We start from the raw sequence: 26099 nt of genomic DNA on the forward strand, positions 1-26099 counted from the left end.
TGCAAATGGGTTACATCCAACTTGAACGCTGCAATAACTTAAAGTATGTCCTAGTGGTGGTATGTGCCTTCAGTAAATGGATAGAGGCATACCCTACAAAGGATAATACAGCTCTACTACAGCGAAGGTGCTTCTGAAAGAGTTTTTCCCTAGATATGGTGTTTGCAAACTTTTATGGAGTGACAACGGACCTCATTTTATTGGGCAAGTTGTTCCGCATGTTCTGAAAGGATTAGGGATTAAGCAGAAATTCCATGCAGTCTTCCACCCACAATCAGCAGGATTAGTGGAGAGGTACAACGAACTGAAATTAGCGGTAATACTGGCTTCCACGTCTCTGAAATGGCCAGATGCACTACCTCTGGCATTGTTGTCCATGAGATTGGTGCAACATTCATGATTTGGACTTATACCATATGAAGTGGTGTTTGGGAGACCGATGAACATTTGGGGAATTCATAAGCCACGCCCCATACATGATGTACCTTGTGTTCTGATGAATGAATATTTGGCACCGTTAACTAACAGTTTGATCTCTATTCATCAACAGGTTTGAGAAGCTCTTCCTGACAGATCTACAGGTGAGGCCCATGTTTTCGGCCTGGAGACCAGGTTATGGTCAGAATATTTGAGAGGTCGAATAGCTTGGAGCTGAGGTGGCGAGGACCAGAGCAAGAGCTTTTGGCTACGAGGACAGCAGTTCGAGTGATGAACAGAAAGAATTGGATCCATAGCTTACACTGCAAACGTGTGTCGCCTACCTTGGTGGAACCTGCTGCGCTGACCGTCCATCGAGAGATCCTGGATATGGAGAAAAACCAAGCCATCTCACCTGACGAATCTGAGGAAGTGAATGTATTTTGACATTAACTATTGAAGGAACTAATAATAGTAGTTTTACATAGTCACATAACACGTACTTTGCGGGTAATAAGGGATATTATCAACTCCCCATTGGATGGTCTGGGGTATGTTATGTATCATTCTTGTTACCCCCTGTGTTCTTGGCCCCTCCGTATCACCAGGACTTGCAACTATATAATGATATCTCCAAGAACAGAGACAAAAGAACAATTAGTACAAATGAGGTTGATCAGACTGATACCACTTTGCAACAATATGTTGATTTTAATTTAGGTTTGTTTTTCTTTGTGGGTGCTGCATTGAACAGTAGGAAAATAAGGAGATTGGCTTGTGTTGTGGAAGCTGTTACCAATCAGACAGCAATGGCACTTGGGAACACTACAGAAGAGCTGCCAGTTGCGAGGATTGTAGCACTCCAGAATCGTATGGTGCTGGATGTGATTTTGGCTGATCGAGGTGGTGCATGTCGCATCATCGGTAGCCGTTGTTGTGTCTTTATACTGGATCACTCACCTTCAGTATATGATGCGATCTCTAAACTGCATAAGTTTGCTGCAGAGATTCACCCAGAGACTAGTACATGGACTTTTAAGACCTGGTTCTGGACACTTTTCGCCATTTGGGGCTGGAAACTACTGACTATCTTATGTATACTACTGACAATACTATTTACATGCTGTGCATGTATACAATGAGGTCCTATGTTTTGCTCCATATACATCACTGCTTGTACACCTACAAAGAGAAATGTTGCAGAAATAAAAGCCCAACAAATGCTGAATAAAGAGATCACTGAGATGAATGTACAGGATGCATATCTAGATTACCCCAGATGAACAAATGTCTTCATCTAAAGCTAAAAGGGTCGTCTGTTGTAATTTTGCAGCGATTGGGTTAGCATTAGCAGAAGCTATCCTGTATTTAGAAGTTATCTTGTCCATTTTGTGGAATCTATTTTGTATTTCTGTCAGCCACCTTGTATGCCATGTGCTACCACGTGCTCACCATGTGCTCTGTCCAATCTTGCTGTCGTCTGCTCTTGAAATCTGCCTAGAGACAGGTTATATTTAGCCTCTTCTGCTTCGCACATGCTCAGTTGAGCTTGCAGTTTTCCTTGCAGCTGTCCCTAGTCTGTAAATGTCAGGATGTGTTCACCAGAATTAGCAACTGTTAGCTCCTCCTAGTTGTTGACTGTGCATTCTCTGTATGACCTTTTATGTACCTGAAACCTACTTTTGTACTTGTACCGCCTTCTTTTGAGCCTGTGTGGGTATAAAAGGACCAAGCTCCTTCCATTCAGTGTGCTACTTCATACATTGCCGAAGGGTGTTGTGTGAATGTAGTTCCACCTCATGAGGTTTAATAAACTTTGTATTTTCTATTCCAGTTTCTGTGCCAACTTCTGTTCTATTGGTCGGAGGACTTTTGCGGAGAAGCATACTTTATATAGAGTTATCACAAGGCCAATAAACGACAAAAAGAATCCAAAGTACTATTAACTTTCAAGAGTTCAGGTTAAAAAGGCTTAATTAAAGGTTTTGTGTAAGTCAGTAGCGTTGTCTGGCTATAGCGTTGCTGAAAAGAACACAGAGTCTAACAAATCCAGCAGACCGCGGCGGTCCGGGCCCACTCTAATGTCGACAGACTCAGTCACAGTACCTTTTCCTTGAGGCGGCCGGAACGGATGTGCGAGCCGGTTCCGGGGTTCGTCGCGGTGTAGAAAAAGAAAGCGTTGCAGGTCGCGGTGTCTTTCCAGTCGTGGTGCAGGCTACGGCTCGTTGGCGGCGTCGAGATGGAGTCGGTGAGCTCAGAGCTTGCGTTGTTCGAGGCGGACGTTGCTAGCTGCGGTGCTTCCAGCTTTACCTGCGGCGATAGAGCCGGAGTTCAGGAGCTGGCGTCGGTCAGTCTGGATAGCGGTGCGAGTCGGGCGGTGCAACGCAAAGCTTGTGAGGCGGTGCCCAAATCCGGTGCGATCACAGGACTCGAAGTAAGCAGCAGTGACTGCGTTGGTAAGACCAGTTTGTTTCAGTGTAGCGAGGCGTTGCACGTCACGGTGTCCTTCCAATCGCCAGCAGAGGTTTTGTCTTGTAAGTACAGAAGTGATCTAATTTCATGAGACCAGGGTCCCAATACTTATACCCCTAAATCCTTTGTTCTCTGAGGGGAGAGGGGCCTGTGCCCAGTTCAAGCCAGTTCTGAAGCACTCAATTTACCAGACTTCTCCTTTCCTTTCCTTTCACCATGTAGGGCAGGCACATCAGACGCCCCACAGGAGGTGGAGCCAGCATTGTGGAAGGCAAGTACAGTCCAGGAGCACTTTGTTGACAGTCTTCCTTCTCTTCTTTCAGTGTGCAGGGCAGAGACATCAGACACACCACAGGGGGTGGAGTCAGCATTGTAGAGGGAAGGCCCAGCCCTATTCAGGTCCCAGATGCAACTCCTCCCTCCCATCTCGATGCAGATCTCCCTATTCACCACCGGGCTGCCCAAGCCGGTCTCCTGCAATTCCCCAGTCCTGTCACACACGCACCCCAGACAAGGAATGTTATGTTATATGTTATATGGGTATTTGTTACGCGCACGACTACTCTTGAGTATCCTGGCGCGGAATACACAACTTCGCAGAGGCGGGCTCAAATGGTTAGGCAAAAAGTGGTATTTGCAAACACAGAATATTAAAATAAACTTCTTATTCTGAGTCCAGGCATACTAAACTCGAATTTCTACCATGTTCTCTGAGTCTGCTAGGATTATAAACTGTAATAATTCTAACAGCTGATTGGAGAACAGGTAGCCTTGCAATAGTGAAAAACGAAAATGGCTGTAATTCACTATTAGGACATGCCACACACATCAGGGCTTGTCCTACCTTATACTTACAATGCACCCTGCCTGTGGGCCTACCATAGGGGTGACTAATATGAAGAAAAGGGAAGGTTTAGAGACTGGCAAGTGTGCGCACTTGCCCAGTCAGCATGACAGTACCAGACTGCACGCAGGCAATGGCAGACCTTAGACACATTTTACAAGGCCGCTTCTGTGGGTGGCTCAATCAGTGCTGCAAGCCCACTAGCAGCATTTGGATTTACAGGCCCTGGGCACACTCAGTGCACTGTACTAGGGTCTGACAAGTAAACTAAACATCCAATCATGGAACCACTAATCAATACATTGATTTGCAGTAGGGAGCACTCACACTGTGGCACTGGACAGCAGTGGCACAGTGCCCAAAGCATCTAATAACAGCAAAAACACATGAGGCAACAGCAAAAATGGAAGGGAGACCCACGCCAATGGTGCCAGGTCTAACAGGGGTAAAGTCCTTTTCAATTGGTATTAAAAATGTACACATAACAGTTTTAGGGAGATTGCACTAACAGAGTCACAACCATCAATATTGGAGCGAAAAGTATCTGTGTGTGTGTGTGTGGGGGGGGGGGGTGACCAACGAAATAGGGCACTTCCCTACAAGACTCAACCCCTCCATCCCCCCTCCTACCCGAGACGAAAAGTGAAAGGTGATGAGCAACTAACCTATTCCCTGGTAGTTCTCATCATCTAAGTGGAAAAACCTGAGAGGGCCATCTTTATTAGCATGGTTAGTCCCTGGTCTGTGTTCCACTATAAAGTCCTTCCCCCTGTAGGGAAATGGACCCCCTCAACAGTTTGGGGTTTTCCCCTCTCATCTGCATCAGCCATGTGAGAGGCATGTGTTCGGTTTGAACCTTGAAGTGGGTCTCAAAAGTAGGGTCTCAGCTTGTCATGGACCAAACTACAACAAAGGCTTCCCTCTCAATGGCACTCCAACTCTGCTCTCTAGGGAGGTGTCTCCTGCTGATATAGGCAACTGGTTGATCCTGGCCCTCATCATTTGTTTGTGACAACGCTACCTTAATCCCAAATTCATAAACTTCTGTTTCGACAATGAACTCCATTCCATGGTTAGGTGCCTTCAGTACAGGTGCTGAGCACATAGCCTCTTTCAGGGTGTCAAAATCCCTTTGGCATCCTGTGGTTCTGATGACCTTCTTAATCTGTTTTTTGGAGGTGAGTTCAGTTAGTGGGGCCACAAAGGTCCATCACCCTTCACAAACCTCCGGTAGCACCTAGTCAAGCCAAGGAAGGACCTGTGATTTGAGTCTAGGTTTTTGGAGCCTCCCACTCCAGGATAATCTGGATCTTAGGTTGGAGAGGTTGGATTTGGCCTCCACCTATAGGTGACTCAAGTGCACAACAGAACTCTGCCCTATCTGGCATGTACTGGCTTTAATAGTTACAAAAGGGGGTGGTGATGGACGGAGAATCTGAATCAATCAAACACTCACACCCAGTCAAAATATCTGGGTTTAATCCATCACTGTTCTTTAGCCCACTCTGCCACCCCAGTTCAGACATGGCTATATGCAAATCAGTCTGACCCTGTGCCTCATGGGAACAGTCCAGCCCGAACTGCCAAGCCATGCCTTCCCTGGACCGGAAACAAGCTACCGAGGACCGGTTTCTGGCATTTCAGCCTTCTTCAGCCCGGCTTGCTTGAATCCAGTGGCAAAGTGAGCAAGGGACTCACGTCTGAGCATACCCTGCCAACTTATGGCGAATTGGTCCTCGGTAGCTTGTTTCCGGTCCAAGGGAAGGCATGGCTTGGCAGTTCGGGCTGGACTGTTCCCATGAGGCACAGGGTCAGACTGATTTGCATATGGCCATGTCTGAACTGGGGTGGCAGAGTGGGCTAAAGAACAGTGATGGATTAAACCCAGATCTGTTGACTGGGTGGGAGTGTTTGATTGGTTCAGATGCTCCATCCATCACCACCCTCTTTTGTACCGCTTTATTCGCCATAAGTTGGGGGGGTGCTGGGGAAAAAGGACGGTGAGCACTTGAAAGATGTCCGAGTTTATAAAGTTTTATATAGCGCGAACTTGATCTCGAAGGATATCAGAGCGCTTTACAATTTGCGGCAAAGGTAACAAATCAGAACATTAGTCGAACATGGGGAATCTAATGGGCATTGAGATGTTTACTCCTCTCAAAATCGGAATGGTTGTTTGTTAGAAATGGGGGTCTCTAGTTAGCAATGGCTGGCCACTGTCCAAGTGGGGACCCTTCTTCCTAAGTCAGAGTAAGGGGGCTACACCCTTTGATAACCCCTGCTCAACCCTGTGGTAACGTAGCACGAGCAGCTAGGCTTATCTCAGAGGGAGTGTGTAAAGCATTTATGATCATACACAGTAACACAGTGAAGAACACTACAAAAGGACAAGTTGACATGTTACTGCTGTATTCCCAATTTCCCCCTGGACAACCTGCAACTGCTAAAACAGTCCACGCCTAATTATATCACCCCTGCATAACATGTCAGCTCAGTCGAGGAATAACTCTGTCTTAGCCCACCCACCCAGAATAGTACTTGCTCCCGACAATGCTAATTTTACTTCTCACATAAAATAGCTGAGGGCTATGAATTTAGGTTTCTATTAATTTCCACCACTACACAAAAGACTGCACCCGTGGCATTTACACATCACAGGTAGCCTCTCAACTTTGAAACATCTCAACATCGTTTTGTAATTGTTTTGATCCAACAACAAGATTGATGCCCAACAAGACTGACGCAGCCCTTGAAATTACCAGGAGCCACCAACCAACCCACACTACTCAAATGTAGATTAATGTTTGGGTCCAACTGCACACTGCCTTAACCGCATCGCTGCTAGAGCTATTCCCCTGCTGTGCTGGACAGCAATAAAAACGGGTGTGGTCATGACGAGCTCAGCTCGTCATGAGCACAGGAGCACTGTACTGCATGACGAGCTGAGCTCGTCATGAGCATGGAAGGGGTTAACACAACACCACCCTAGAGTCGGCCCTGCTCACAGCCATGCGCTGGTCCCAGTACTCACCGCCATGCCCTCTTCCCAGTACTCACAGCATGCCCAGTGCTCCTTCAATAGATTCACAGATTAAACTGAGCAAACAAAAGGGGCAGTGGTCGTGTCTTATTGTTGCTGGGCACATCCACTGTGGTTATTTATTCCCCGTGACTGCAGAGCCCGCAGGACTTGCCCTTCAGCCATTCTCTGCACGTGCAGAAGAGCGCCTTTCACTGTATCCTACAGCCAGTACAATTGCCTCCTGTGCAATCGGATTACAGTGCTATAAACTCTCTTTAGTAATGTTGTTTCACTTATTTTCTTAAATTGTTTAATGGTGTCCTGCAGGCAAGTCTGCAGGGTGCATGTTACATCTGAGAGCAGCTCAATGGTCATTAGGAGCAGGGCCCTTTCCTTTATACATTAAAGGCCACAAACCTATAAAAATGTGTACGAGACTAAGGCTATGGCCTATGCTATATACCTATAAATCGTGGCTTGAGCAAGTCTATAATAATAAAATCTAAGAAATAAAGTAGTCATACATTTTTTTTATATAGCGCAAACTCGACCCGAGAACCAGTTACATTTTATATTCATTTTTAGACAAGGGGTGATTAAGTGATTTGTCCAGAATTGCAAGAGACTGTGCTGCTTCAGAGACTCGAACCAGGTACTCCTCAGTTTCACAGGGTGAAACTTTGGCCGTTATACTACATCATCTACCGAGGTAGAGCACTCTGATTGGCTCTTATACTAACTTATATTTTAAAATGCGCGCAAATTCCCTCGAAAGTACAATTTGGAAGAACAATATGTTTGCAATGGAAAAGCTAAAAAATTACAGAAATCCAACATTCATTGGTAGGTTGGCAGACATAGTGCTCACGCATAAATACGGAGTGCTCACTCTTAACTCACATCTCTTATCTCGAATTGAGCAAACTCATATCATGCAGAATGGGTATTAGAATTCAATGAAGTGCATACAGGGCCATAGATCTTAACTAACGGCAGAGTGCAAAACAAGTCTGGGCACTTAAAGTGTGTGGAAGTAGTGTAACACTTGTTGGTGCGTGCGGGTCGTGCAATGATTGCAGGTGTAATTGGACGAACGGTCGGTCATCTTTATTCTTTCCTTTCCTCACCTGAATTATTTTATAGTTGCGCTGCCGCTGGCCCTGTCCCGGCCGTATACAGGGGGCTGCAGGCAAGATGAAAGAAGAAGAGAATGGTAGTGACGCACTCCTCCAACTTCAGGCTCGACACGACGAGGGGCGAGCGTAGGGGGCGCATCACATTGATTGCTGAGCGCTGCGAGGGCTGGCCAAAGTCCTTACAGGGCCATCATTGGTTGCGCTAGCACGCGCACGCTACCACTGGATTGACGGCCCTGGAGGACTACTAGCGTGACTGAGCGAGGCTGGGAGGAGGAGGGGCAGGCCACTAACGGTCATCACATTAATTTTTATTTAATTTCGAACCCGGGCCGACCGTGACAGCAACTAAGTCTGTGTTTACACTTACAGTCAGTATTTATTTATTATATTGCCCCTAAGAACTCTGTGCATTCAGTGCTTAGTGCTAACTTTACATATTGCCATATGTAAAACTAAAGAGCGCCGACGGTGTGTGTCACAGAGGCCGCCGCGGCCGCAATGGTCAGTCAGTGCTGGCCCGTGCGGCAGCCTCAGAAAAGGTGCTGCCTCAAAAAAGGTGCCGCCAGGGGCGGACCCCCCCCCCCCCTCCCCCAGCTACGCGGCTGAACGTAAGAAAGGCACAGTGCCACGCGAGCTGGTTTGAAGAAACTTGGTTTGTCACTTGTTTGTTTGGATCCTAACGGGCAAATTTTGGCACTGAAGAATGAGAGTGGGTGTGTTTTTATGACCGCCAGCGCAGACGCGGGGTTCAATGGAGACACTTCCTCCATCATCTCTAAGAAAGGAAAACATAGCACAGCCATTAAATATGTTTACATTCACGGCCAGCATTCGCTTACAGTACTAAACAACATACCTCTCCACCACGTTCGACTCCACCTAGGAGCATGTTCTGCGCAGGCTAACCTTTGCCACATTGCCGGCTGCCTGGCATGCCTTCATTCTTGGCAGAGTCATGCCAAGTCTTCCACCCACAGCCCAAGCCCTGCCACTTCGTTCGACTCTCCAGGGACTGCAGTGCACTTCGTGTGATAGAAACCTCTTATGACGAATAAGTAGGTTACTGGTTATTCAAGAGGGTTGAACTCAGTCAAAACTATTCCCTGGAAACGGGCGGTGCGGCCCACAGACCCACCCTTTCAAGCTCCAGCCTTCCTGAAGGCAGGGTACAGCCACGAGCACAGAATGAATACGTCAGATGTGTCTGAAGTACGTCGCTGCTGCACTTCGCCAGTGGGAGTGTAAATAGGCATGAGTGATTAAGCAGGAGGGAAAGTGAAAGCGCGCCATGCGTGCTTTACTGCTGAAATGCTGCGAGCTGCTGTACCCATGCATGTACGCGTGCACATCTCCTGTCCTCCTTCCGAAACGAATTCGACAACAATAGATCTCGCCAAGCGAGCAGTGCATGCGCAGCGTCGCTAGGCGAGACCTAAAAAGGACTTTTACCACTCATCCCTGCATTAGGAAATCCTACTCTTCCTAATCTATAATGGAAAAGTGTCCTAAAATGTTTGCTGTTGTTATTCCACCCCTGCACCTCCATGACGTATTGCATGAACCTCTGCACTGGCCTTACAAATCACTTAGAAAACTCTTCAGTCCAGAATCAGCCTTCTTGCTTCATTGGTTGGCATAAAACCATGATCATATTATATTGGCTTTCAAATCACTTGATAGCCTACCCAGTTAAAGCAAGAACTTGTTTTGAAACCCTATACTTTGCCCCTAAAGCTTTGTAAATAAGGCATTCTAAAATACCTCGCCAAATTGTTTTGTATATTGTATATTAGTGTCCGTTAGGGTGACATGCTACAAGTAATTTTGTGGAAGGTTCTGCTATGTTCAAGACTCCTTTCTTAAGAACTCCCTTGCCCGTCCTCCTTGGACTAAACTGATTTTTAAAATTCAGAAAAACACATTTATTTTACTGGTCAAAGGCCTAAGATTGACTATCACCTTCAACACCCCACACCTATTGGACCTTGGTGAATTAATCAAACATTTGGAGAAGGCGTCTTGCTAGTGGTCACTATTGCTCAGATGTTTGACTATTCTTCCACCAATCAAACTGGTCTCAAGTTTTCTCTCCCTCGATTTCGTTTAAAACGGCTACTGCAAAGTGGAATGCAGCACTTTACAAAAAAGTAAAATCAAACCAGCATTGTCAGGGAAGTTAAAAAGGGGTAAACACCCTGCTATCTTCAAATAGTGTGTGTGTACTTTCAAAAATAGAAAAAAAATTAACCATGCAGCACTTTGCTCACCAGCCCTGGTATCGCCTTCCACGGAAAATGCTCTTTCCAAGCCTGACGACAGGAAATATTTAGAGCATGTGAATCTATGAACAATACCCACTCTGAAAAGCAACTGGAGTTACTTTTTTTTAAAACTATTTTTGATACTTGGAGGAGGTGGCTGTGGTTTCTTCTTAAATCAAAACAAACTACGGAAGCTCTAAATGCTTCGTCTTTGCGCTGCTTTTATTGAAGCTTGGTGGTGTATTTAGCATGCAATCCTCTCCAAAGAAGGAGTCACCCTTAGAAGGGTGAAATATCTTCTTTTCTAGCAAGTAAAGAACCAACCTTTTTTTGCTGTCTTTAACGGTCTGTGACAGTGATTCACCCTATGATTGGGGGAAAAGGGCATGAAATGCACTCATGTGAGATTTTTTGTCCACGGACGAAAAAGGTCTTGAAGAGAGATCTTCTCCCCTTATCAGCTACAGTGGCAGTTGGAGACAGGTGCCAGTTCCTCAGGGCCAGTACTGATGAGAAGATGTTAGAAAGCCCCTAAAAACAACATTGCTGAAAGAGGAAGATAGGGCTGGATGAAGCTGAAGGAGGAGGAATTCAAGGCTGAAAATGTAACCAATCTAAGGTCAATCACAGGTTAAAGAGAGCTCTTCTCAGGGACTCCCTCACACAAAATGTGCAGCAGAAATCTGAACAATGGTGGCAAGTAGGTAGAGTGGGCGGGCTCAGCACTTCCAATTCATTGGCTGACTTTCAGGTCGTTTCAAAGGAGGTGAATGTACAACTAAACAAACGCTGTTGTTGAGGCCTATGCCCCTTTTAAAACGGTTTACTGCTATTTAAAATGATCCCAAATTCCCAGCCTGTCGACAGAGATTTATGCAAGCATGTGAATATATGAAAAATCCAAAGCTGAAGAACGTACTTCTTTTAAAACAGAATAACCCAGTGTGCCATAGTTGCTCAGACACCAATCTCCCATACCTTCCTATGGGTGATATTGCTCTTTAAAAATGTTTAAGGGCTTCACTAACATCAGCAGCAAGGCAAAGATGGGTTTACTCGTGAAAATGAAGACTATGGAAGTTACTTTTTTTTCAAACTATCGCTTCTACTTGACATACAGCTTATGCTCGGATGGTTCACTATTCATCAGATTATAAGGATTGTCTTTGCTGTGCAGCTTATAAAGTTATTGCCTTAACAGTGAGGGCTTGGTCCATATTTTGCTATGTCCATGTTAGATTAAAAGGATTTCCTTCTTTATAGCCAATGAAAACAGGGAAATTACTAAGGAGCAGCAGTCATATCTTGCCATCCAGCTTGTCGTCTACATCAACATCCAATCTCTCATCATACTTCATGGTGCCACTTTCACAGTGCCTTACAGGTATGTGCAGGCTGCAGCTCTTCCCACCATCTGGAGGTGGCCATGGCCTAGGCCACTGCCTTAGCAGGGTGGTGTGTTGACTCTGGTGTCGCTGCTCTCAAAGTCCTTCGCCTGAAGGATCTATTATTTCACCGTGGCTAAACTCACTGGATTAGTTGTTAAGCCTTACGACATGCATAGTATTACCTCTTAGTAAATTCATTGTGCACAAACAGAATGGTCTCCTGTGTAGTGAAAAGCTGAGCCTACAAAATTTATAAGCAATTATCATTAACAAAAACTAGGTAATAATGTTTTTCAAACAAAATATTCACCGTTGATATTTTCTTAATAAAGAGATCTGTTTGGGTGGGGACTCTCCCACTTTCAGAGTGTCAGCTAGATGGGAGATAAATGAATAAATCTCGGCAAACACCATTCGTTTAGCAAAACTGTATTCTTTATCAGAAAGAGTATTAACATCTTGAGTATAAAAAATATAAATAATTGATGGACAATAAAATATGTTCTTCATTAACACAAAGGGAGTCCAGAGAATGCAAAATTAAACGAAACTAGTGTCACCAGCAGAGTCAATTTATGAAAGACTGGTAAAGGTAAAAGCACTTCCAGCAAGTATATCTTAAAGATTTTGGACACCCAAGACAAACAATTACAGTGCAAATAATCCATTCAATCTCCTAGTATTAACATTGTGTGTGCGCCTCTAAATAATCAGAGAGTATTATGTTATGTTGTACATAAACAACGAACTAGGAGGCACAGCATACAAGCACTACTTATATCCCATCTTGAGAATAATAATCCAAATGTGTCCCTCTAAAACGTAGTCATACGTTAGCTTCATTTTGGGAATCTTCCTGTTTCTCTCTTCACATCAAAAGAAGTTAGAAAAAACAAAGAACAAGTGTTCATCTTCCCAACTTTTACAAGGCTCACTTTTTATAAACTTGTAGTATTGCAGGATTTGCAAAATAGTTAGGGCAGTGGTAAGACTCCTATAAGAAGTCATTTAAGCCCCCCACAGTATCTTCAAGTGGGCTGAGTTACAAATCTAAAATTGATTGCTGGAAATGGGGTCCTTTTCTGTCTGGGAATTATTTTTTTTCCGCTTGATAACGTTATTTTTCTTACCACGTGTCAATCAACTATCATGTCTGATTAACTTTAATTACTATATAACTTGCTAAGGTTTCTAAGTACTGGAATCATTGCCATACTCAATCATTGACAAAGTCGAGAATAAACTGTGTCCTCTGTTTTTTTCTAACTTCAAACAATGCAAAGAAAGAAAAGTTAAGCATCAAAATAAAAATTATCGACAATGTTATAATATCCAGTGTGCCTTCTGGTATGTTTCTTTTTCACTTCAGCAGGAGCCGGCTGCACTTGGTGAGAATCTACCATGGACAAGTTTCAAACAGGAAGTCTGAGTCCAAAAGAGTGAGAAACTGAGAAGGAAGTGATCGAGGTACATAAATCCCCTGTCCCGACCAGGATACTATTATTTGAGTGCTGTAAAACAGTACTGTCCTTAGGTGGGGTGCTTACCCAACACAAAGCAGGCAGCTACTGGTTCGTAAACAACTATATAAGGGTCAAGGACAGAAAGAGACGCTCAAGACAATGGGTCCACATTCGGAACGCAAAGAAAGATAAAGGGAGAGGAGGAGAAGAATAGTCATGTAGAGTTTTGAAACACACAGGTGTAGAGTAATATGTGGGATTAACAGGCAGGCATGAGAAATGACAGAACAATGTTCAATACTGAGAGATTAAAGAAATTGGCACATGTTACAGATGCCAACAAGTTACAAGGACATTAATTAGTTGGGAACAATGGACAAGAAGGCAGAAAAACAAAGAAAGAGGAGCAGAAGAATCAGACGTAAGAGAGAGAGAGGCATGGAGACGAAAGAGGGGCATGCAGGAGTAGGGCCAGGTGGCTGACCTCCTTACAAAAAGGAAAGTTAGAGAAGAAGGTCCGGAAGGGAAGTAAAGATAGAATGAAGGGATAGAAGAGGTAATTTAGAAAAAATAATATTAGAGCTAAATACACTACATTAGAAAATAGATGATAGATGCAAGAAACGGGTGCAAAATACAAACTTAAATAAAAGGTGGGTGGTAAAAGCAGCAGCAATAACGAGCAGCACAGAGGAAGAGCTGTATATTAAACACTGGCAAGAAAAAGTTCACTGTAACAGGCAGAAGATAGATGCATGAGGAGCAGACACACAGACAAGAAAAAAGATGCAACAGAATTCAGTGAAACCAGGTGGAAGAAGACAGTGAAAATAGAGACTCAAGAGGGACAATAACAGTCTCTGAAGGCAAGAAAGAAAACGCCCCTCTAACTGGGGTTAGAGTTCCCACCGCACCAGCCAGGAGGAGCAGGGTGGATCTCAGGAAGGTTTGGGGGACAAGAGATGCTGCAGGGTTTCACTCGCTCTGTGGGCGGTACATCACTTTAGGCGCGGCCTGAGAGCTGGCTCCCTGCGCCTTGCCATTTACCACCAGTAGCAGAGGGGTCTCTACTCGCAGACTGCGGAAGGAAAAGGTCTGGAGAAGGAAGAAAAAACCTAAAGTTAGAATTTACACAGAGAAAAACCAAAACATGGAAAGCATTGCCTAAGTATGATGACTAGAACATGTATATATCCTCGACACCACACTCAGACTGAACCACTCACTAATACAAAAACCTCAAACTGTTGTCACATATTAGAGCTGGTGGATTATATGCATACAATGTTCAAACTGCACTACCTAAGACTGTGATGCAGCAGATGCAGTTAGTAGCTAAGGTATGCTATTTTGTCCAAGAGTTGATACTGAAATGAATGAAATGAAATGAATTCGTACTTGTATAGCGCACTTACACCCTGAGGCGTCTTGGCGCTGTACGCATACCGCTGTGGAACCCTTCTTGGCTTTTCCCTGTGAAATGCCCACTCCTGGGCACCCCCAAGGTGAAGCCAGGCATCCCAGCGCTGTTGGGGCCGTTGTGGAGATTAAGCAAGCTATTGCCCAGAGTTGCAGAGTGGGACCCATGATTAGAATAGGCACTGAGGCGATAATTATCAGGTCCAAGGAAATTGAGCCCAAGACCCGCCGAGGCAGGAATTGAACCCTGGTCCCGGGCCAGACCTCTGCATCAGGGTCTGCCGCTCTAACCATTGAGCCACACTTCTCCATACCGGAGCGAGGTGAAAAAATAACTTGTAATTTAGATGCATGGGGATGTCAGAGTAGGACAAGCAAGTCAGAGGAGGTTATAAAAACAACAGCTTTTTAAACATCGAAGACCAGTCACTATTTCAGGTAGGGTCAGACATCTGACTATAGAACCAAATGAGGCAATACAGCCCACACTGTAACAAGATGGGCACCAATTGTTGTTCATCTTTTGAATCCTCCCAGATACCAGATTGGATCAGGAAAAACCTTTTATTTTAATTTGTAAATTTTATTATGGATCATTCAATCACAACACACATTGTGAGTACAGCAAACATCAACATTAGAGCGAGACAACATTGTAATTGCAGTGCAAGAGTTTCCCGTTATCTTTCCAAGCATAATAACAATTTGAGGTATGTCTATCTATCGGCAAAAACATTATTTGCATCAATCACATTCAGTCTTGTATTGTTTGCAAGTCATAACATCTAATCATCCGTGTTGGACTTGGCCCTCTCTACTGGGTCATCCCCAAACTTTTATTTAGGGCTTTTTGGACTCTGTGCACTTTACCACTCCTAACCAGTGCTTAACCGCATCGCTGCGGCGGTTATTTTCGCGCTACGCAGCTTTTTTCTAAAAGCCGCGTTAGATGACGAGCTCAGCTCGTCATCCGCACACGCCCCCCCGTGGCTGATGATGAGCTGAGCTCGTCATCAGCATCGAAGGGGTTAAGAGCTTGTGCTCTCTCCTTTAAACATGGGAGAATTGGCTTACACCCAACTGACACATTTAATTTACTTGTAAGCCCCTAGTAAAGTGGTACAACATGTACCGAGGGTCTGTAAATTATACAACACGAGTGGGCCTGCAGGCAGCAGATGGCGCTAGTGTGAGTTTTCCTGGGAGCCAGCCGCCACACCATGAGCTACACGTCCGAGCTCTGGCGATCGGTGGTCGATGTGCTGACCTGCAGTTTTCCCGCGGCTATCTGGGACTGATGTCTGTGCTGGCGTTGGTAACTGACCGGGAAGGTAAAACGCCTGGCTGCTGTATCCCACTTCTAGTCAGAAGGGGTGTGCGGGCCGGAGCCTCAGTTTTGCTGCATTTGAGGTGCTGCTTTTTTATCCTCGAGGGACGATTGGTTGCTGTTTTGAGTCGGGCTCGAGCCGGCTTGCTCGGAAGGAGCTGCAACCCGTGGACTGTGAGACTACCTGCAACACACCTCTACTGGCGGAACATGACGACGCGGGGCAGAAAACTATTAAACTAAAAATGGTTCTGAATCAAGGAGGCTTAGAAAGAGACAACTTAGAGAGACCAGCGGAGAGGCTGCCTGAAAAAATGGCTCCCCTCCCTAAAGGTAAACGGGATGGGGGAATACTAAAAAGAATCCTGGGAAGGCAGCAGGACTTAATGTGATAAAAGAAAGCTTAGTGGCAGTAGGCGGAATTTCGCCCTCCATTGCCAAACACTTCCCTGTTATAACTAAGTCCCCCCACACACTTATAGACTCTAATACACCTGATGAGGGGGGCTCATTAATCCAAGTGGGGCTAACCAGGTGGCCGAGGGGACCGAGGAGCCGGATGCCGTGCTAATATCTTTGCAAACTACCTCAGTCAATGCCTCAGCCACTGTTTCAAATAGTGCCAGGAGTGAATTGACCGGGGAGAACATGTTAATGCTAACATCAGCTCCAGGGGTATCAAAACATGTCCCGGTTGCCACAGAGGCACTAAGCCACACCCCGGTCATTCTGTAGCAGGGTTTCCGTTCTCCCACAGAACTGTGCATAGAGATCTAGAACCTCAGTGAGTTAGGATGATCCAAAACTCATCTCAGTGTCAGAAATCCCCTTACCTAGCTAGCTACAGTGTCTCATGGATCATTATGGAATGATCCATGTCTTAGACAAACCAGAACATGATCTTTAGAATACCTCAGGAATCGTGGAACACATGAACACTCTTTCGTTATATAATCATTTCAAACCAAAACTGAGAGTCAAAGAACACAAGTGCAAGTTTGAAATATTTATTATTCAATGCAAAGTTCTCAAACGCAGTATCTTGTATAATACCAAAATGCAGATTATAAAAATCAGAGTTAGCAGCATAGTCACTAATCCATAGTAAGCAAAAGGTGCTAGCATGTTATAATGCAAAACCTATAGAAATCGATAGCACCTATATTTCGCGCACCCTATCTAGCATATTATTTTATATATATGAAGGTCTCATTCGGGCTTTAGCAGGGCGGCCCCATACCTCTCAATGTCAGTAGGAGCAGTTCACATCAACAGCTACCAGCTCTCTTCATGCGCAGCACCAAGTGTGTACGTTTATTCCGTGTAACTCTATCTTAAACCCGCGTAGAGCCCAAAATGTTGGCATCAACATTATTTGTGTTATGTCTAATGTGGTGCGAGGATCAGGCCTCCCAGCAACCTTGTGTTAGGTTAATCTTAGAGTGTGCAGCTCTCAGTGTGCAGACAGTTGTACCAAGTGTACCAGGCAAAGCTGATAGCATAGAAATAACATATTATTCTCAAATAAACCACCTCACCGCTTCTAGGGTGAAAGCTACAACAACAAGTATGTGTCGTGTGCAAAACTGAAGCCGAAGGCAAACCGGCTGTTTAAACATGTAATACACTCATGCTAACTTAACGCAATATATGTAATGAAGTATCCATATGACACCCCCCCATTGGTCCGAGCACCGTCAAACATAAGGGAAAAGGCAATACTAAATCAGACACAACAATTGAAAGCAAAGATCAATAATCTTGAGCTAAAATAAGCTAAAAATATGTATGAATGAATATGTATGAATGCCTACAGTGGCCTCAAATCTAAAAATAAAAACAAAACTTTTGAACCAAAAGTCATCCGCCAGGTCTCAAAAATATGAAACGTAGGACCAGGTCTTCATCAATTCAAATGTTTGTAAGAGAAAAAACAAGGCACTTATCCGATTTCCAAAGTCATGTGCCACATTAACGTTATCCCCAGCGACATCACGTGATTGTACTCTCCATCAGCTGAACATAGTCCATCCCTCCAAGTCAGCGAGGGGAAAGTCATATTTCACAACAAAGCATTCCTCCCAGGCATCTCACGATTGGAAAGTATATGCAAAGAAAGTTGCAACAGCCTCCAGCATGAAATCACTGCCATCATCCGAAAATAGTTCAGCAATCCAATTTAGCAATGGGAAAGAACATACGTGCTCCTCCAGCATCGGATCCTCCTGTAACGTCAGAGGACAACTCGGTGGGTTCACCAGATCGCTGTGTGTCAGAAAGGCATCCGCCGCTGCAGAGATCTCCCATTGGCCCAGAACTCCATTTATCGCTGCCAAGGCCATAACTCTCTCGCCAGAACAGATCAGCTCGTGAGCCACCACGGGACGCATTAGCTGATCAAAATCGACGTCAGGAGCAGTCCTCAAGCATAGGCACAAATCAATGGCCCAATCGAACTCGCAGTTCAGGCAGTGAAACACAGGTTGGACACACGTGAAGTCGGTGAACCGAAATGACAATCTATAGGCCGTGCTTAATGCTGCAAGCGGCAATGTTCCATAGTAATTGAGCATCCGATTACGGCACAGTGTCAGGAGGCGTTGAACGGCGTCTTGCGCAGGATGGGCATCCATGTTTTATGAAGAAAAACACCAACAGAATGCCTGCTGCTACAGCCAGCAACACAGGTAGTCCACCAAACAGACTCGAAAAAATAGTGTGGAAAAACGTGGGAATGATACCAAAAACTTTTTCAAACGTAGTCACGAGGCCACTGCTTACTAACTTAAAAAAATGTGCAAGCCCAGTCGTTGAAGAAGCATTAAAAATCTGGTGCACCAGTTCACAGAAATGAAACGGCAAATCAGTATTTAAAAGCGCCTGCACCTCTGTGCGGGTGTTAGCTATGTGAAGGACATAACTTTCCCGGGCCGAACTCAGGGTCACTTGTTTTTGAGACAAAAGGGCCCTTATTCTGCTTAAACCATTGAATTTTGCTTCCAAGGTTGGAATCCGTGGCCAGATGGAGACATCTGAAGACCCATGCGTGGGTGGGTATAGAACATTCTTGCAGCACACCACACGCTCTGATACAGTTACCACATAAGCCACACCAATTAATAAACCACAACATAATTCGTTGTTTAAAAGTAAATAACTACCATTAGCTAATAATGTAAACGTGGGAACTACTGCTGGAACTGGCGTGCCTTTTAAAACACATGCTAAATTTGGGCGGTCCTGATTACAAGAACCGTGTAACTGAATGTGTCTGCATATTAATGACTGGTCAGGTGACTGTGTGCAATCCTCACCATTAAGATTCACTTCTTTTCCATCCTTCAGACATCTGTATGCGTATGGTAATGACCATGCCTCGTGTAAGAATGCATTGCCTAGTGGTTCATATCGTCCTATAGCAATATACCGCATACAGTTAGTAAATTTATATAAAGGAAATGGTAATGTAATTAAACTATGAATTAGCCACGTGGCAGTAGTGGTTTCAGCAACAGAGAAAGGTAAGGATTCTAGCTTCTCAATATGTAACATAGAAAATGATGCATCACGCATTGAAAGCATGCGCTGTTTTTCAGTAAGATTAAAAGGGGCGAAAAGGGATGAAACGTTCAATGAGTTCCAGGGAACTCGACCTGCCTTAATTGTCTGTAGAGTCCAGGCAAACTGCATTACAGAACGCAATTGATTTTGACCATGGTATAACGTGGACACTTCATCATGTACAATATCAACAACAGAAGAAACAATATTATCCAATGTGTAAATCCTGGAAGAAAGCATGTTAATACTGTTATCTACTACTGCTAGCACTTTTTCCAAATTAGCTTGATCAATCGCTCTCAGGCGTTTAGCTGCCTCAACCTGTGAAAATTTCCAAATTTCATTGTATACAGCATAAATAAAGCGTTTAGATCTACCCCTAGTCGGGCCTTTTATAAAATCATTTAGCTCTATATTCTCATTCAACTGGGACAGATGCAGTTTAACTGCAGCCAAAGTGGAATGTTGTAACCAGTTCTGACTAGGCGTGGGCGGAAAATCCGTTCCGCTCGCGGATTTTGCGGATTTTCGGGAAATCCGCAATCCGCGAGATTTGCGAATTTCCCGCAAAATCCGCAAATCCGCGAGCAGCGGATTTTGCTCGCACTGCTCGCACTGTTAGCGTGAGTTCGCGCCCCGCGAATAAGTGCAAAATTGCAGAAATACGATCTTGGCAAAACTGAAAGTAACTACTTACCAGGTTCAAAAGTTCAGGCACATCATTAGTAGCCATTTCCTGTAGTGCTTCCTGAGGGGCCCCTCCAGAGTTCAGTTGCCAGTTGAAACTATTATGTGACCCTGCTCTGAACCTCAGAATAGTTACACATATGCCACAAAGGTCCTGAATTACAGCTAAGGGAGACAAGCAGGAGCCAGGCTGGAAGTTAAAATCCATTAATCAGCCCCTAATTCATTATTGTCAGTTGGGGCAGGGCAGGTGTTGTAACTAATTTTGCAACAATGAAAGCACTTAGCAAGTGCAAAAGATCACTAATCAGGGCGCACTAAGGAAGCAGGTGCCAGCTAAAAAAATATTCTGTGACACATTAATCAGCCCCAAATTAATTCAGGTCACTTGAGGCAGGGAAGGTGTGCTTTGCTTTGCCGAAAATAATGTACACTGGACAACCAGAGGGTGTAGTGATGAAACAGAGGATGGCATGGGTGGGCCAGAGGGTGGCATGAGTAGTCAGAGAGTGGCAGTGGTGACAGAGAGTGGCAGTGATGAAGAAGAGTGTCCCAAACAGGCTGGACACGTAGAAACAACAAGTTCGCAAAACTTGCGACCCGACAGGTAAGTTCGCAAATTGCGAAATTGTAAAAACCCTCGCGAACTGGCAGAAACACGGGCGAACACAAAAAAAAAAAAATCCGCAAATTCGCGGGAATTCGCGGATTTTGCGGATTGCGAATCCGCAAATCCGCAAAATTCGCGGATTGCCAATCCGCAAAATCCGCTCATGCTTAGTTCTGACACAATTTACCTACTGAATAAGTGGTAACAGTGTGATCTGTTTCAAACCTGGGATCTGGCCTGATGTGCGTAAAACCTTCAGATAAACCCAAAAACCTACGTTGGCAAGCATCAGTGCTTCTTTGCCACAAAAGCCACCCCTCCGGATCAAAACGGGAAATATTAAGGGAGGAATTCTGCAAAAGCGCTTGTATCTCACTGATGGATATTGTAGTGAAATTACTCCAACCTGAATACTCTTCCAAGTCAGGGATAGTAGGGGTATTTAATTTTTTAGATGTAGCCAATCCAAAACATGTTGTTTGAGAAACAGTAGAATTTAAAAACAACATGTGATTCGGGATGAGACATGCACGATGCAAAGCCTCAGTGCCTTGTACCTGCCAATCTTTGGTACCCCAAACCGATTTAAGGTCAATAGCATCCTTCCATAACTCATAGCCATCCACAGATAACCTTTCTAAAAAGGACTTTGAATACAGCAATTTTGTATCAGTAAGTCTAACTTTGGGCATGAATTTCTGGTTCACTTTAAAATAAAACGACTCAGGATTCGATTGATTAAAATCTGTAAAATAAGAGTATTTTCCCAGAAATGTACTTGAGCTCCCCTGTAAGGGAGTAGGGCAATGTTCCCACTGAGTGTAATTCACAGGAACCCTCCTGGAACTTGTCTTGTGTAAGAAATGATTCCCATAATGTTGATAACAAAACAAATCACCATAATTGACAGAATCTAAGTACAAATCCTCAGCATCAAAGGCCGCATAATATTTCAAATCAGAGAACAATGCTTCTACGGCCTGAAGATCCCAATCATCAGAACGAACATTTTGCTTAATCACATCTCCCATGTTTACTCTAAGCACATTAGGAACATTAATAACTTCTGTGGGGCCATGTATCTGAAACCTAACCGCATCCCACACAATCCCATCAAGGACTGGCCAAGCAGTAATCTGTACTGAATGTAAGTCTCTCTTTAGTCTGTGTACTGAATGTGAGGAGGATAGAGGGGCCAATGTTCCATTAAGGTACCGAATTCCTGTTCTTTCTTTCACATAATGGCCATCGATCAGTCGGAAAAAATAAAATACAAAACCAATCGACTTAAAAAGATGAAATAAAAATAGTATCAGCCAAATGTATGTCCAAGGTGGAATTAAAAAATGTTTTTTAAACAACGTGGCATATTTTGCAATAGTCGATGGTTTCTTTGAAAGTTCCGAATCAGAGTCAAAAGAGAATCTGGATTGGTTAGCCAAACGAGCTTGTAAATCGGACATGGATAAATCAGCAGGATCTGCATAGGTCACCTCATCAATGTTAGTAACAGGAATAGTATTTAATAAAGGACTGGATATGGCAGGCATCTCGAGGGACACCTCCTGATCTGCACCAGATGTAATAGCCAGCACAGAGTGCCTCACCATGGAAGGACAGGATACAGCCGGTGTCATGCTATGAAGAATCGGCCACCCTGTGTGTCTTGACATTGTCAATAGAAATAAATCTGTTTTCTTTACGACCTGGAAGTGGTGGTAAAATGACTGTTCTTGTGCCCTTCACTCCAAGTACTCGGACTGGTGCTCGATATGAGGGACCAAACTCTTTCTTGTTATCGATCTTCTCTCGAACCAGTTCTCCAACTTGGGGTAGCCAGCCAACTACCGGGATCTGCAACGCATCATCCAACGTGGAGGGCAAGTGTTCCTTTGCAAGACTGTCTCTGGTCTTTTGTAGATCCTGTAAAACATTGCAATGTTCATCTACGTCAAAGGCCGCGGCCTGGGCCTGGCAGTCTGCACCATCAAGGTCAGGTACATACATCTTGATACCAAAGAGCATTTCGTATGGGGTCCGCCCACCCAGAGACCTTCTAGGGAGATTATTAAGCGCACGCTGCACGCCATAGAGGTGGGTCAGCCAGTTTCTACCAGTGCCTATAACACGGGCTGTCAAAGATTGCTTTAAGTCGCGGTTCATTCTTTCTACTACAGAATTGCCCTCAGGCCTGTAGGGGCTTGAAAACTTCACCTGTACTCCCAACGAAACCATAGCATCCTTATACGCCTTAGAGGCGAAAGCCGGACCCTGGTCCGAATGGAAAGTACCACAAGCAAAGATTCCCACAAAGACACGCAAATCCTTAATGACAGTTCGCGAATCAGCGCTTCGATGCGGCCATATCCATACAAAGCGTGTGCATGAGTCAACTGCTACTAAGATATATTTATACGCAGTATCAGAAGAAAAAGGACCGCAGTGATCCAAATAAACACATCCAAGTGGTTTATTAGAGATGTACAACTGTGTCTGAGGCGGACGCGCAGCAGTAGAAGGCTTGATCTGCTGACAAATGTCACACATAAGGACATAATCGCGCGTCTGTTTGTACAGTCCCCGCCACCAGAACCTCTGTTGTAGCTGAGATACAGTGGCTGAGACGCCCGCATGCGCAGACGCCACACCTTCATGAGCCGCTGTAATCAGAGAAGCTCTGCGATCCGAGTTGGGAACTAGACGCTCTCCAACTTCAGGAATTTTCACATAAGGAACCTTATCGGGACTTAAGTGGTATGTGTACTTCGAAGGGAACCCCGCAGGATATTTACCTCCCTTCTCCGTGGCAGCAACAGCCGCCAAGATGTCATCATCTATTTTGCTTTTGGACCTCGTGACCGCTGCAACTAAGTATTTTGATACCGCTGACTTCGCTGCTTCATCAGCAAGCGAGTTGCCAACAGCGTGGACCCCCACGCGCTGGTGGCCGAGAGTATGAATCACAAACACGAGCGGCAGTTTCTCTTTAAGTTCCGCCACTCGGACCCAGATCATTTTATGTTTTATTGTGCTACCCTTGGAATCACGAAAATCATTCTGAATCCAAAAGAACAAGTTCTCATTGTAAGACTGGACACAGTAGTAAGAATCACTTACGATTAAAGTCGTCACACAAGGATCAGCGTACTCCAATGCGAGCATAAGAGCACGAAGCTCTGCTAATTGTGCGGTGCAGTCCCCTAGCGTTTGCGTGTGCACAACACTGGACTTGAACTCATCGTTCACCATGGCACCGACCACAATGGCGCAAGCGGAAACGTAGGCGTGTTTAGAGCCATGCGCAACCTGCGCCGAACCATCCGTGTAAATGATACAATGGAAATCCTCCAACGGCCGCATTGCTAAAGGAGCAGGATGAACAAATTCATACTGTAAATACTCCTGCGACCGTAAAGCGGCGTCAAAAATAAACGTGACATCCTGAGATGTCAAGGATGTAGCCCACTGAATCCACCGAGGGTGCAAAGCTTTAGAATTCGGTACACTGGCTTTCGTGACCGCCTCCAAGGCTGGACACGGGGTGACAACCAACATGCGCTTTCCCTGCGACAGGGCACGTTCCTTAAGAATTGTCATCTGCACAGCCGTCAAAACTATCTCCACAGTGGAAAAACGCAGTTCAGCCGAAGTGTACAAGTGTGACTTGTAAGCAATAGGTACAGTATCCCCTTCATTAAAAGTCAGGTACGTGAAACCCACCGTCCCAGGGATAATTCTTATCACCAGGTTGGTCTGGTTATCACGAGTCTGTAAGTAGTCAGAAGCTAGCATATCAGCCTGCAAGGACTGCAGAATGGCTGAATGCTCAGGCAGCCAGCATGATTTGGAAAAAGATGGTTGTACCAAGGCATATAAAGGCTTGATACGCTGGGCATATTCCGGAATGTATGTCCTCCCGAAATTTAAAAAACCTAGCAAAGACTGTAATTTTTTCAGCGTTGTCGGAGAGCGCAACTGCGCGCACTTCTCCAGGAACTGAGGAGCCAATCCCTTTCCTTCATGGTTAAGTTCATAACCTAGAAACAACACTGTGTACTCCGCAATGTGTGATTTTGCAAAGTTAAACTTGTAACCCATGTCTGCAAAGTTACAAATTATGCTGTTTACTCGACACAGATGCACCCAAAGTTCGTCGTCTGTGAGATAAATATCATCCACATACGAACATGCAACTGGATCGAAACTCTCTAAAAGAGAGACTATGCGGGCGGAAAACACTCCAGGACTATTTTCATATCCCATTGGGAGTCGATTAAACTTTTTTTGTACGCCGCCGCACGTAAAACTGGTCCATTGGGAACTTAGACCATCTAATCTATGTGCATAAAAACCATTGGAAATGTCAAGCGTGGTTTTGAACCGTTTACGCTCAAGACTATTCACTAGGGCAGAGCCGTGAGTATTCTGTACTGCACAGTTACGGCAATGCGAGTTCAAATGCCGGTAATCCAAAACCAGACGATATGAGCCGTCCGGCTTGTTAACAGTAAAAAGGGGATTATTCATTGGTGACACACACGTTTCAATTACACCTTGATATTCCAATTGTTCAAGGATAGCCGCGACCGAAGCTTTAGCTTCACGCCGTATGGGATACTGGGGTTGTGGCTGCGGCTGTGACCGTAAAGGAATCTCATGGCTAGGGGACAATTTATCCCAGCCACACTGATTTCGGTACACAGCCGGCGCAAGCGCCAGAGCCCACTCTTCTACAAAATGCAGCGCTTCCACTCTCGATACAGTGTGCGCGAAACTGGGGAGGATTACCTCCTCCCCTCGCGGAGCTGCGAGAACAAAAGGTGGGGGCCAGTCAGCCTCCGAAAGCAAAATGTCATACGTATCCGAAAGATTTTCCCAAAATACCCCTTTTACAGTTCGCTGCATGTCACCTTCAATTAACAGGACAATTTCAAAAAGTCTTTCAGGGGGAGCAACATGTGTATCAGCTGTTTCAATCACAATAAAAGTCTCAGTCGCTGTCACCTTCAACAGTGGACGGAGGGCCTCTCTCACTATGGTAATCTCCGCCGCGCTGTCCAGCAAGGTCAGAGCCCACGTCAGATTCCGAAGCCGCGTTCTCACTATCTGGGGCATATCGATGCGCCGTTAAGGCAGCGACTTTCTTCTTGGCAAACTGCGGTCTCTTTGGCGTAGAGTCGTCCCGCTGATCCCCTTCACTTCGCGTGCGGGGCTGGCCACGTCCTTGCTGGCCACCCCTGCCCCTGCCGCCCCCTCCACCACCGGTTGACGGAGCCGATGAGTCCTGAAAGGAACGAGGAGAGCGTTGGTCAGATGCCTGATATCTGTCAGGCGATTTAATCGTAGCGCGATCGCGCAATTCATAAACTCGATCCGACTGCGCAGGCTGTGAAGGCGCCGGACTAGAAACCTGTGTCTGTTGTTGTTGTTGCTTACCCTGATTCTGTTTTTTAGGCCAATTTTGTTTTTTGGACTTGGGTTGTCCACCC

The 26099-nt window shown here is 45.1% G+C and overlaps 1 protein-coding gene across 1 annotated transcript in view; it reads right to left on the bottom strand.

The window, feature by feature from the left end:
- Window positions 1-11959: 11959 nt before the first annotated feature.
- TTC5 (tetratricopeptide repeat domain 5) overlaps window positions 11960-26099 on the bottom strand; it is a 196630-nt gene continuing 182490 nt past the window's right edge. Inside the window, exon 10 of the mRNA XM_086931913.1 lies at window positions 11960-14101. Coding sequence (XP_086788039.1) covers window positions 13982-14101 — 120 coding nt within the window. The 3' untranslated portion in view covers window positions 11960-13981. The remainder of the gene's footprint in view (window positions 14102-26099) is intronic.

This window comes from Lissotriton vulgaris, chromosome 7 (genome assembly GCF_964263255.1).
Source record: "Lissotriton vulgaris chromosome 7, aLisVul1.2, whole genome shotgun sequence".
Lineage (NCBI taxonomy): Eukaryota > Metazoa > Chordata > Amphibia > Caudata > Salamandridae > Lissotriton > Lissotriton vulgaris.